This window comes from Arachis stenosperma, chromosome 6 (genome assembly GCF_014773155.1).
Source record: "Arachis stenosperma cultivar V10309 chromosome 6, arast.V10309.gnm1.PFL2, whole genome shotgun sequence".
Lineage (NCBI taxonomy): Eukaryota > Viridiplantae > Streptophyta > Magnoliopsida > Fabales > Fabaceae > Arachis > Arachis stenosperma.
The window spans coordinates 3,910,094-3,924,013 of NC_080382.1; the positions used below are offsets into that span (position 1 = coordinate 3,910,094).

The following is a 13,920-nucleotide window of genomic DNA, read 5'->3' on the forward strand; positions in this document are numbered from 1 at the left end:
TTTCTCCACATAATTTCATTCGTGAGGTGATTCAAAACATTGCAGAATTATATTCATTTATAGATTTAAAATCTTGTAGACGCAAGTGCGTCCATTCATATCGGATTTGAGGAAGTATTATCGTTTTTTTATGATTATACCTTTCTTTAAGGTCCTTCCAAAGATCTGCAGGATCTTTTAATGTGAGATATTCATTTTTCAATCCTTCGTCAAGATGACGACGAAGAAAAATTATGGCTTTGACTTTATCCTTCTGGGATGCATTATTTTCAACCTTAATGGTATCTCCAAGATCCATTGAATCAAGATGGATTTCAGCATCTAGTATCCATGATAAATAATTGTTTCCAGATATATCAAAAGAGCATTGAATTCAAGATGAGAGAGTTTTGACATAATGAAAATTTGTTACCTGTGTTTTCCTAAAAATTTGATCAGAGTCTCGTGCTGATAACGTGTTGTAAAATAAATAAAAGATATACTAAATAAAAAATAAAAATGTATAAATAGAAGATTCTAGTATTAATATAATTAGCTCAATAATAATTCATATATGTATTTACTAATATTATATGTATATAAAGAGAGAAAGAACTATTGAAGATAAAGAAAGAGAGAGAATTGATTTTTGTTTACAAATTCAACTTTCATTAAAGTTAGTCTACATAAGACCATCTCCAGTAGGAAACTTATCCCAGTCTCTATTTATGACCCACTTGTCATAAAAAGTAACTCCACATCAGCTTTTGCGTCATAAACAGTAAATAGGAATTCAAAACATCTCTCTCTTCTCCATTAGAAGGAACTAACTTTAGTCCCTATTGTGGTCCCCCTTAATTAATTAATTAAAATACTTAAAATTAATGTAATTAATTTTTTTAATAATATTATTTAAATTTATAAATTTAAAAATAATTTACTATTAAAAGATATTAATATTAAATAAATTCATATATAACAATAATACACAATATATAATTTAGAATTACACTAATTTATAAAATTACTTAATATAAAAAAACATAATTAAACTTTACAAGTATGATAAAATTACCATATGTGTTTAATTAAATTCTAATTAATTATTAAAATTATTAATAAATTAATTATAATTTAATTATTATTAACTATTATTATTAATTATTATTAATAATTTAATTAATATTAATTATTATTAACCTAATTATTATTTAATTATTTAATATAGTTATTTAATTATTTTAGATTTTATATAATTATTTATTTTTATAATAACTTGCCAAATAACAAGTTATTATTGGTTAATTTGAATCCCTATTTAGAGGAATTCACTCATTTGAAATCTGTGCAGGAATTCATTTCTTCTCCTCTCTAATGGTTCCGTCCCTCATTTGTTAGAAGTAGGACCTCAACATATTGCTTATTGGAGTTGCTCTAATAATCTCAACTCTCTCTTAAAAATTTTCAGCCGCCTGTATTATTAATGAGTATCTATTTCGCATTCTTATCACAACAACTTGAAATCTTTTTATAGTGTTGAGTTGATAATAAGTTTATTAATTAATTCACTAAATATTTATGGACCCTTTACATTGAAAACATCTACTAAACATTTAAAATTCATTTGAAAAACTAAAAAAACCTACTTAGTCCATTGAATCTTTTTTTATAGTCTAGAATGTATGACAATTTTATTAAACAATAGTAGCATTTTATTGTTATATATTTAAAGGAACCACTAAAAATTTAAAACTCAAAGTAGAGAATAGAGGTGCAACAACGATAATTTAGGCTTAACTACAACGTATTTGACACTAGTCAAAACAGTAGTAACAATTAATTCATTTCTAATTCAATTTTTCTCAAGTACTCTTCTTCCTCTTTGTTTTCTGAAACCCTAGAAACTTGTTTCTGTAGAATTGATTTGCTGGGTTCATCAAACTAATATCAATCTTCTAATCTTTCATAACTCTTGAACCATTCTCACATGGTATCAAGAGCACAGGTTCAGATCCATGGCTCTCACTCTTTCTTCAATCAATTCCAAGAATTTTCTTCCCCCAATCACAGACAAGCTCAATGAATCGAATTATGTAACCTGGCAGCAGCATGCCCTGTTTGCTTTTGGTGGACAGAACCTAGAAGATCATATTCAAGAAGGCAAGGCACCGCCACAATTTGAATCTGATGCTGCTCAAGCCGCTGGTACTGTTTCTGCAACATATACTGATTGGATTCAACAAGATTAAAATTTGTGTTCTTAGATTCTTGTGCCTGTCAATCCATCAATCAAGAATCGAATTGCACACTGCATGGGTGCTCTTGAGATCTGGCAGAAGTTGCAACTCTAGTTTGCTGAAAATACCAAATAAAAAATCAAACAACTTCGAAATCAACTCAAATCTATCAAGAAAAGGAATCTTTCAGTTTCTGAGTATCTTTAAAAAATCAAAGGTCTTCTTGATTCTCTAATTGCTATTGGATATAATATCAACGATGAAGATTACATTGAAACCATTTGTAATGGACTTCATGAAGATTTCTCAAGTTGTATCACATTGGTGCAAGCAAAACCTGATTTGTTCAGTATAGGAGAGATTGAGAATATGCTTCTTTCTCATGAAGATACAATCGACAAATTCAAACAAGCTTCTTTTCCTACAGCTCAAGTGAATCTAACTTAATCTGCACCTACCAATCCAAGAATGTATGCTAGAGGCTTTGGAGGAAGAAGAGGTGCACGTGGTGCTCTAGTGATTCTGCTTGGTATCCAGACACTGGTGCCACCAATCATCTTACTAATGACTCTTCAAGCTTGATCTCAACCTCTAATTACATTGGCCCGGATCAACTATATCTTGCTCCGTTCAGGTATTCCAATCAACAAGATTGGACACTCTTTTCTTGCTGATCCTCATTCTAATTCTGTTTTTGTTTTGAAAAATCTTTTACACATACCAGCTTTAGCAAAGAATCTTATCGGTGTTTCAAAATTTTGTTTGGATAATGGAGTTTTCTTTGAGTTTCATCCTTATCATTATTTGGTTAAATCTCATGTATCCAAGGAAGTGCTCCTTCGGGGTCTACTTAAACATGGATTATATGCTTTTGATAGTCTTAACATCCATAGGAATTTAAATGATAATTGTCAAATTCAGTCTTTTTTAGCTTCTTGTAGACAGAATCTTGAACTTTGGTATAAAAGACTTGGGCATCCTGCTATGAATATTGTTCAAACTGTGCTCAAACATTGTAACATTCCATCTAATATGAATAATATAGATTCTATTTCGTCTATCTTCAAATCTTTTTGCATGGGAAAAATGCATACACTCCTGTTTTATCCTTCTGATACAACTTATACTCACCCTTTGCAATTGGTATTTTTAGATTGTGGGGTCCTACTCCAACTCTCTCTAGATCTAGCTACATGTTTTATATTAGTATAGTTGATGCCTTTACTCGATACACTTGTTTATATTTAATTTCATCTAAAGCTCAAGTGTTTCCTGTCACGCAATAGTATAAAAAATTAAAGCAAACAGGTTTCTCTTTGAAATCCATTCAAACTGATAATGCACAAGAATTTTTATCCGATCAGTTTAAAGCTTTTCTACAACATCATGGTATTTTACATTGCTTATAATGTCCATACACAGTGAAGATTTGTGAATGGCCTAGAAAAAAGGGTTGATTCTATAGCCTCCTTTTTGAACCTTTTTTGCTTTTTGCTTCTGATTGGAATTGACAATTTGTTGTTGATATGTTTGTTATGATGAAATTTAGTAGACGATTTCATTTTATCTCTTCACGAAATATTCAGAAATAGAGCAAGTAGTTACTTTCGGATGGCTGTGACTTCTAAGAAATATGTAATGCATGAGACACTTTTATTTTGTCTCTTAACAAAGAGAAATGGAAAAAGAGTAGAGAAGAGAAAATCACACAGCCATGTATCCTGGCTCAGCCACCATGTGCAATGTGTCCTACATCCAGTCTCTACGACAACAATGGAGGAATTTTCACTATCGTTCACAAAGATTACAAACACCAATTTTCCTGGAATTCAACCCAATTTTATCTGGGACAAACCCCGCTTCTACTCAAACTAGATTTGCCTAGGTTCACTTCCTAGATTTTTAACCACTAAGTGCTCACTCAACTTAGCAAGGGAATCCCTTCAAAATCATGTGTACAAAATAAAAAAACATACAAAAGAGCTTTGACATAATTTTCTGGCTTTTTTCTAATAACTCTGTCTTTTCTCTCAATGGTTTTTACTAATTCCTCACATAATGTTTTTTTCTATTGAAAAAAAACAAAGAAAAAATGAACACTAAAGAACAAAAAATTCAGTGTAAATTTTGAAGGAGAAGAAGGGTTTAACTTGAAAGCTATGAGAATCCATACTGTGTTCTCACTCCTTGAATCAATCTCTGGTCGTTTACCCCTTTAATAGCAAAGTAAAGCTTCTAAAGCTTGAACCTTGGCTTGAACAGTTGACTACCTTCTTCCCCAATGTCATAGCAGCAATAGCAGTAGCGCAGAAGACAACAGTAATGATTAAAGCAAACATTCAATCAAATCCAACTGCTTCTCTTTCATCCTTTTTCAATCTTCTTTAAATATCTAACTCGTATATCAAAAATTTGGCTCCAAGTTTTATTCTTGACCTTTGATTCATAGCCTCCACTTTCTTTAATTTTCCAATTTGGTGCTTGAGGGAGAATAGCATCTTCAACAAGTTACCAATGAACAACCAAGATGAAAAATATTTTTTGATTTACCTCTTTGATTTGATCTTGGCTTCTGAACCCTAGCTTTTGACTTTCTTAGTTTTGATAATCCACTTTTTTTTATTTGAATCCTAATAAGACTTTCTCTTTCTCGCTTTCTTTTGGTATGCTTCACGTGGATGAGAGAGAGAGAAGAGAAGAAAGAAGAGAGAGAATTGGTTTGGTGACTTTGATTTGGTTCAGATGAAAATGAAGTTTCATTTCTTAGTTAGCAACCATTTTCTTGGGCCATGAGAGTGATATGATCTTGAGCTTGGACTAACAATTTGGCCTTAAGCTTGTTTTTGATTCTGATGGGAAAGTGTTGGTATGATTAGTGATCGGCAACTATTCCCTTGAAGCTTTATGAGCCTAAAGCTTTTATTGGGCCTGTTTTGCTTTCTATTATTTTCTGCACAATTTACAAACTAATCACACACATAATTGGATTTTTAACCCAATAATAATATTTAGTCATTATCAATTAATTTATTATTTCTTTAAACTCAACACATACATCAGCGGTAAAGAGTGGTGGAGAGGAAGCATAGGCACATCACTGAGATGGCCCTCACCCTCCTTGCCACTGCCACTCTACCATTTGAATATTGGGAAGATGCATTTCTCAATTTCGCTTTTCTAATAAATAGACTCCCTTCTAAAGTTTTGCAATTCAGAAGTCCATATGAAATGCTACATAATTTTAAACCAAACTATTCAATCTTGAAAACTTTTGGTTGTACCTGTCTTCCTCACTTAAGACCCTTTAACAAACACAAAATGGATTATAGATTTGATCAATGCATTTTTTTAGGATATGCACCTCAATCTCTTGACTTTAAATGCACGAACAAAGACAAAAAAGTGTTTATTGTTAGGAATGTTATTTTTTATGAAGGAATTTTTCCTTATGGATCTATGTTTCCTAGTAACTCCTCTTCTGCTTTATCTAAATCTGATTCTAATATGATGACTTATTTACCTGTTTCCAACATTTTCACTGCTACCTCTAATCATAAATATGATCATGACAATAATTCTCTTATGAATTTATCAAATACTTCTAATCTCTCTGCTACTATCTCAAATTTGTCTCCATCCTTTACTACTACATCTTCTAATTCTGATCACAATGTCTCTACTAATACTATTCCAATTTCAAGGACTGATACTCAGTTATCTCCTATTCTAAAAGCTCCTCATCTTGTATGATTACTAACACTCACTCTATGCAAACCAAGTCTAAATTTGGTATTACCAAACCTAAGACATATACTACTACAATGTCTAAGCATGACTTAGTAAACAATATTCCTAGGAATGTTCCTCAAGCTCTACACAGCCCCCATTAATTTCAAACCATAAAGGAGGAGTACAATGCTCTTCAACAAAATAAAACATGGCAATTAGTCACAGCTCTTCCTAATGCCACTGTTATTGGTTGCAAATAGATTTTCTCTACTAAGAGAGGGCCTGATAACTCAATTAAAAAATATAAAGCACGGCTGGTAGCTAAGGACTGTCATCAAGTTGAAGGGATTGATTACTCCCAAATATACAGCCCAGTTATTCGGCCAACCATTATTAGAACTGTTTTATCAATAGCATTATCAAAAGGCCCTTGTGTCAATTTGATTTTAATAATGTCTTCTTGAATGGCAATTTATCTAAACATGTTTATATGATGCAGCCCCAAGGCATCTCTACATTTGATTCTATTATTGTTTGCAAGTTAAATAGGGCCATTTATGGTCTAAATCAGGCTCCAATGGCCTGGCTCTTTTTAATTTTGGTTCTGTTAACACCACTGCTAATCCCTCTCTCTTTGTTTGTTTTATAGCTACTTCAACTTATTTTTTACTTGCTTATGTTGATGACATTGTCATCACAGGCGACAATACCAAGGAATTGGAATCTTTAATTTCATAATTACATGCTAAATTTTCACTCAAAGATCTTGGTCAGCTGCATTTCTTTCTTGGTCGAGTTCAATTATTTAAAATCGGGTGATCTTCATGTCTCACAGTGCAAATATATATGATAAACGTGCTAACATGGATGAGTCTAATTGCATGTCTACACCATGTTGCCCTCAGTGAAATTAACATCTTAAGGAACTGAACTCTTTGATGATCATATTCTCTATCGTTTCCTTGTTGGTGGACTTCAATATGTCACTCTAACACATCCTAAAATTACCTTCTCTCTAAATAGAGCAGCCAATTCATGCATAATCCACTGCTTCAACATTGGAAGATTGTCAAACGAATCCTTCGATATTTGGCAAGTATGACAAATCATGGAATTCAATTTACTAAAAACACTAACTATCGCCTTCTTGCTTTCGCAGATGCAAATTGGGCAAATGACCCTGATAATAGAAGATTCATTGCAGCTCCTTCAGTCATGGATCTTCTTGCAGTTTTTGGTTTTTGGCCTGATGGATTTGATGTCTTTTATTGGCATTGGTGTTGAGGTACTTGCTGTTTATTTATGCTGTGTTTGTTTATACTTTAGGCCGGGGATGTGAGTATTTAGGGTTTTAATATATTTATCGTTAATGTTATCTTGACAATTCTTATTGTTTATGATGACATGTGATAACTATTTCTGTTCACAGTTTATGTGGATGCCATACAGCTCGCATGATGTTATTCAGGTGGTGTATCCCAAGATATAAGAGCCACGACATATGGCATTGTGGAGGCTGCGATGGCATTGATCTACTTTGTTGACGTAGAGTGGCATCAGGTGGATTAGGTGCTACCGCAGCTTGGTGGAGTATAGCATCGATCCCGTGTCGCCCTCGATATCGATTTCTTGATGTTGAAGGATGGCAAAGGCAGAGAGCGGTGGTTTTCCAATACCTTACAGAGTTGGCACATTCATTGGACCAACAAGACGCAACATGTGTTACGGTTTGATATTGTTCCAAAGCCAGGACCTTCACATGTGTACTTGGAGTAGTGGCATGAGCATGAAAAGAGACTCTTGTTGCCTCAGCTCCTCCTCGGTGACTCCAAGACAGTTGTAATCCCAACTGAGGCAATGCAGAGGGGTCTAGGATGTTTCTAATATGGATCAGGTGCCTGATGTACCAAACAAACGTCATGTTGAGCGAAGACGTCATGTTGGAACACGTTCGGGTCAGCGTGAGTGGAGGTTGCTTGACGATGCGAGTGATGCATTAGAAGACAGGGGTCGAGGTCGTAAAGGAGCTAGGGGTCATGGCCAACGGGGAGGGAGGGGTGGTGGTCCTAGTAGAGCTTGACATGGAGGGATAGGCAGAGATGATGATGATGGTGGTGGTGACGACGATGGTGATGGTGAGGATGATGGTAGAGATGATGGCAATGATAACGGTAGTGATGGAGGTGGTAGAGGAGGACACAATGGTGGAGGAGGACATGATGGTAGAGATGTTGGTGGTATGGGTGGTGGTGAGTATGGAGGGGGTGGCAAAGGACATGATGGTGGAGATGCTAGTGGTATGGAGGGGGTGGCAGAGGCCCTACAGGCAGATATGATGGAGGGATGGGCGGGGGTTATGGAGGAGATGAGGGAGATTGTGGTGGTGTAGCAGATGTTGGTGGAGATTGTTGCGGTGATGGTGTAGATGCTGGTTATGGTGGTGGCAGATTAAGTGGCGATGGAGGTGGCAGGGATGGTGGTGGAAGGTTTGGTGATTATTTTTGTCAGGTTTCCAGCAGCGACGAGGCAGTGCATGAGATCCAGACATACATTAGCCTAAGTGAGATACTATCGGACTTACTTGACAATAAGGGCCTTGATGCGTGGAGGGTCACACTTCATTAATGAGATTAGCGTTATTATGCAGGAGGATGACTTGGCGCGATGCAGATCTCGGGTAGTCGGCCCCAGACACACCTAGATGTGGATCTGAATGAGCCTCCTTTCGAACATTTGGATGACACATTCACAATGGGTGGGACTCCCCCCTCGGTATTCACCACAGATCCCCTGGCACATCCTGGTCCATCTACGTTAGTGGAGCGCATGTTTGGGTATGCATATTGTAATTGGTTTGACTGTGTGAATAATTATGTTTAACTGCTAATTGCTATACTTGATGTAATTGTTTTGATTGTGTTTGAACCTTTCTACTTATGTTTGTGACTGAAATTGGTTGGATTGTGGTGAATTGGATGTTAATTGAGTTGTTTAGGTCTGAGGCCATGATCAATTATGTGATGGGCCGGAGTTTGTGATTGGTTTGTGATGGGCCGGAGTTTGTGATTGGTTTGTGTTTTTGAATTAGTAAAGTATGAAAAATCAAACTAGTTCAGCATAGACTTAATGAACCTATGCTTGGAATAGGTTGGTCATGCATGCTGTCTAGAAAAATTTTTAATATTTTGTATAAAAAAAATGTTTTGGATTTTGAAGAATTAACGGATTTCTCTTTTAAAAAGGATTTTGGATTTTCGAATGTAAACCTTTAGTTTTTGAAAAGATAACTAAGACGAGCAACAATTACTGTAACTTAAATATAGTTTTATTTTACGTATCTTATTACTTTCTATTATATATATACATTTAACAACAATACGTATACGTAATATTATTAATTATAATTTTTAATTATATTAATTAATTATTATATATCGTTATTCACTTTTCAAAACGTTCGCTATGTTTATAGTCATCAATAGTTATTTTTTAATTTGTTTCAATTAATTCATATTATATGCATAAATTTTTTCTTTACATAATATGGGTTACTACATTAGTATTCAATTAAAAAAGGTATAGGTAATCAACAATATTAGTAAACAATGTGAATAATAAAGATATCAAATGTTCATTTTACTAGATGTGCTAATATTAATATTTAAGTGAATAATTTAGAGATATAATATGTTTTTATTTTATTAGTGTTTATTAATATTATTCAAAAAATTATTAATTACCTAAGATAACCCATTCATCTATTATTAGGTTCAACTCAATCTCCCAAAACAACTCCATCCTAATTATTAATTGGACGAACCAAATGACAATTGAGGGAATGGAGATTGTCTCAACCTATAAGCGGGTATTATTACATGTTTAATCAAGGCAAGATGCACGAGTGGTAACCATTATTCTCTAAACGGTAAACAACATACAAATAGTTACGTTACTGATTAATTAACTCAACAGAACGTAATAAGCTCCTTTCCTTGCGCCCTCAATCACCCAAAACCTGAAAGGTGGCATATGCCATCCACGTATTCAGTTTTTCCCGCTCTAACTAAATATAATTAACCAGATAAATGACTCGGCAATTTTATAGATATAAAAGACAGATAGAGAGGAAACAAGAGATAGCATTTTCATTTTGGCGCGCACTTTCGGGGGAGAGTGCGTGGTTTGTGACCACCACACTGACGATCGAACACGGCCAGATCCACCGCCTCCCCCGTCATACGCCACCACTAATTATAATAATCCGTGCGTCGCATATATATCAAAACAAAATCATAAAATGTCGGTTGCAGCTCCGTTTCAGCTCCTAGAAATAAACATCATATCGGCGCAGGATCTTGCGCCGATTTCGAAATCCATGCGAGCCTACGCGGTGGCGTGGTTGAACCCTGAGCGCAAGCTAGCCACGCGGGTCGACGAAGTAGGTCACACCAACCCAACGTGGAACGAGAAGTTCGTGTACAGGGTTGATGAAGACTTCCTCAGCAACGAAAATTCCGTTATCATGATCGAGATCTACACCAACGCATGGCTTCGCGATGTTCTCGTCGGCACCGTCGGGGTCCTCGTCAGCAACCTCATCCCGCCCTCCTCTCGCTCCGGGAACCGCAAGCCAAACCTCCGATTCGTCGCGCTTCAGATCCGAAGGCCCTCCGGTCGCCCTCAGGGGATCCTCAACATCGGCGTCACGCTCCTCGATAGCACAAAGAGGAGCATGCCTATGTATTCCGAACTCAGCAACTCCGCCGTCGGTTATTGGGATCTGAAGGACCCTAAGAAGATGACAAAACACCAAAACGACGACGCCGAGAGCCAGGACAACGGTATCAACGATCCGAAGCTCTTGACGCTGCAGAGATGCCAGAGCGAGAAGAACGATTCAACAATCAACGATTATACCTACCAAGGAGCGGGCCAAAACTTCTATGCCCACGACGGACACGACGAGTCGGAGTTTCTCACTCTGCGGAAAGGCACACCAATTGTGAACTTAAACGGTTCGTTGTGTTCGGATGTAGGTCCGTCGCCATCGGTGGTGGCGGCGGCAATAGCAAAAGGATTGTATCCGATGCCGGCACTGCCACCGAGATCGGCAGAGAGTTCGGCGATCGACGGTTGGACAGGGAATAGCAACTCGGAAGTAGGGATGAGGACGAAGATTGAGAGATGGAGGATTGAGCTTACCCCTGCTTACGATCTGGACCATCAACAATCGGCGCCTCCATCGGAAGTTAGTGAAGAGTTTGAGGTGAAGAAATACAAAAGCTCTAAGCGCGTTGTAGGTAAAACGCCGGGGAGGCGGAGTAGCGTAGGCGGGAACCGGCAGCAACAGCAGCAGCAGAAAGGGTTGTTTTCGTGCTTCGGGACGGTGTTTGGGTGTGAGATCTCAATTACTTGCGGCGGAGGCAAACGGAAGAAGAGGCATCAGGGGAAGAGCCACGTAATAAGTGGATCAGAGCTCACTTACGATGAATCATCTCAATGCAGAGATTAACTGATTAATTAATTTGTTAATTAAATTAAACAGGTATTACTTTAATTAATCATTAATTGATTAGCTACTCTGGAGATTAGTATCGTGTGCGATGCAGGAGCAGCCCCCTCGCGAGACATGCATGGTAGTAGTGGGATTATTGTACGTAGGCGCTGTAAATTGGGATCCGCAATTTTGATTAATTAATGGTTGGATGTATGTAGATGCAGCAGAAGAAGGTGTAGCTTTGTTAGAGAGGATATCAGATTCTTTTTTCCCTTTTAATTTTTTTTAATTAACTTTTCTGTTAACAAGTGTATATTTGCATTCCATGGAATGGATTATATATACTGGAGTTTGTATACCCGATTATCTTCAATGAATAATTTCTTTTAATTTATTGGAACTTTCATATTTTATTTAAGTCTTGTTAAATTTAAGAAAAACTCAAGAATTAGTCGAAGTTATTATTTTTAGTTATTAATTTAATTTTTTTAGTTTAGTAATTTAATATTATATTTTTAATTTATATTTTTAAATATTATTAATTAACTACTAATAAAAAATAATAAATTATGTTCTATATGTATCTATTTATTTTCAGTTGTGCTAATCCTTGAAGCTAAATAAAAATATTTTTTAAAGTAAAGAGATTGATATATAAAGAAGTAAAATAATATTTTAATCATTTCTAAATTTATAATTTTTATTATTTGTGAGTTCACCATTTTAATTCTAACATGGTTAAAGTATTATTTTATTATTTTTACCAATTTTTCTTTATATTTGAAAGACTAACATGCTAATCAGGCGAACTATATTTTTCTTTTTTAACTTTCTAGTGAAAAATACTTGAGAGCCACTATTTTTAGTATAAGAAAAAATAGAGAGTTTACTAATGTGAGTTTAAATGTAAGACTAAAAAAAAAAAAATTATTGATCATCTAGCATTTTTATTTTCAAACAGACTACATAAATTTTCTTACAAAATTCGAAAAAAAAATCCATAATCTTTATTATTGTCACCACACTTTCTATTTCATCTTAGAAAAAAATATTAGAGACAAATATTTTTATTAATATTAATTAATATTTAGTCAATATTTTATTTTTATCTTATTAGAATTTATGAATTAAATTTTTGAGTTTATAATTTATTACTTAAAATTTAAAATATTGGTCAAATATTAATAAAAAAATAATAAATTTTGTTAGTTATATAACATTGCTTAAGTGATTTGTTAAGCTAGCCAATTTATATGATTAACATTACCTATTTAACCCATGGGTCTAATAATTATGTCTATGGTAATGTACACTAATTAAAAATTAATGATTTGTTGTTACGTAGGTAACTTGAGATAGGTGGATTGGACTCGTACGATTGACCCAAACGTCAAAGGAAGGTGGTATCCGATTTATACGTATTCGAGAGCTGTCGTCCAAGTTGTGTGTTTGGAGAATAGGGAGTGATATCTGTAAAGATATTCTGATGTCTAAGTCAACAAAGAGGTAAGTAGGTTTAGAGTATATTGGAACTTAACTTTTATCTGAGTATGTCAGTGTATTTATAGTGGTGATCCAATAACCACTGTTGAAGTAGTTCCACTGTTGCGTCGTTTTGAGATGCAAAAAAAAAAAAAAATTCGCATTCGCTGACCACCTGACCCCGGTAACCCAACCCAACCCAATCCCTTATGCAAACTGGAGACCTTAGTCTCCTCACTCACCAGCCACCACACATTCAACCCTAATTTCACTTCTAAGTTCCAATCTTCATCCAACAACGAAGGCCACCGTCCCTCCCAGTCTACCACAATCGATGTTGTCACCGGGTAGAAGGATCTCCAACGGGCGGAAGGAAGTCACAGTCGCAGATTTAAGCTACTGCAGCGGCGTCCTCATCTGAACTCTGAAGCTGGTCTGGTCGTCTGGTCGGCGTCATCTGCTCGTCTGGTCAGCGGAAGCTGTTCTATCAACGTCGTCGAAAGTTGCTCTGTTCTGCCGCTGTGACCTAGACACCTTCTTTGCTCTCTGCCACAGTGAGTTATACTGGTTTTTCAACCATTTTTTTTTATTTTGTTAATGAATTATATGAATTGATATGCAGAGTTCTTTATTTGGTTAATTATATGGATTGATGTAGAGTTCTGCTTCTGTATGTAATAGCTGCTGTATATAATTCAAATTTGGATTATTTGGTTAATTATATGTAATGGTTGCTAAAATTTGAATTTCGCTTGAATTTTGGATTTTGAATTTTGCTGGAATTGTTGTAATGGCTGATGTATGTATTATGAAATTCTCTGAATTTTGCTGTATGTAATTCACTCATTTCAGTAATTTGTAATGGCTGGTTTGCTGTATGTAAATTCAATTTTGATTCTTGAATTTTGCTATAACTGACTGATTGTTGTAATGGCTGTTGTATGTATTTCACTAATTTATAATTTGTATATTATATATAACTTAGATGGAACAAGC

The 13,920-nt window shown here is 35.2% G+C and overlaps 1 protein-coding gene and 1 long non-coding RNA gene across 2 annotated transcripts; both read left to right on the top strand.

The window, feature by feature from the left end:
• The first annotated feature begins 1,762 nt into the window (after positions 1–1,762).
• On the top strand, positions 1,763–8,991 carry LOC130936387 (uncharacterized). Its single transcript, XR_009068102.1, has 3 exons — positions 1,763–2,850; positions 7,105–7,230; positions 7,375–8,991. It is a non-coding gene; the product is annotated as an uncharacterized LOC130936387 (long non-coding RNA).
• A 1,251-nt stretch (positions 8,992–10,242) lies between these two features.
• Positions 10,243–11,747, top strand: LOC130933505 (uncharacterized). The gene has a single exon (XM_057863140.1). The coding sequence runs from the start codon at positions 10,243–10,245 to the stop codon at positions 11,455–11,457; it is 1,215 nt and encodes a 404-aa protein (XP_057719123.1). The 3' UTR covers positions 11,458–11,747.
• The last annotated feature ends 2,173 nt before the right edge of the window (positions 11,748–13,920 follow it).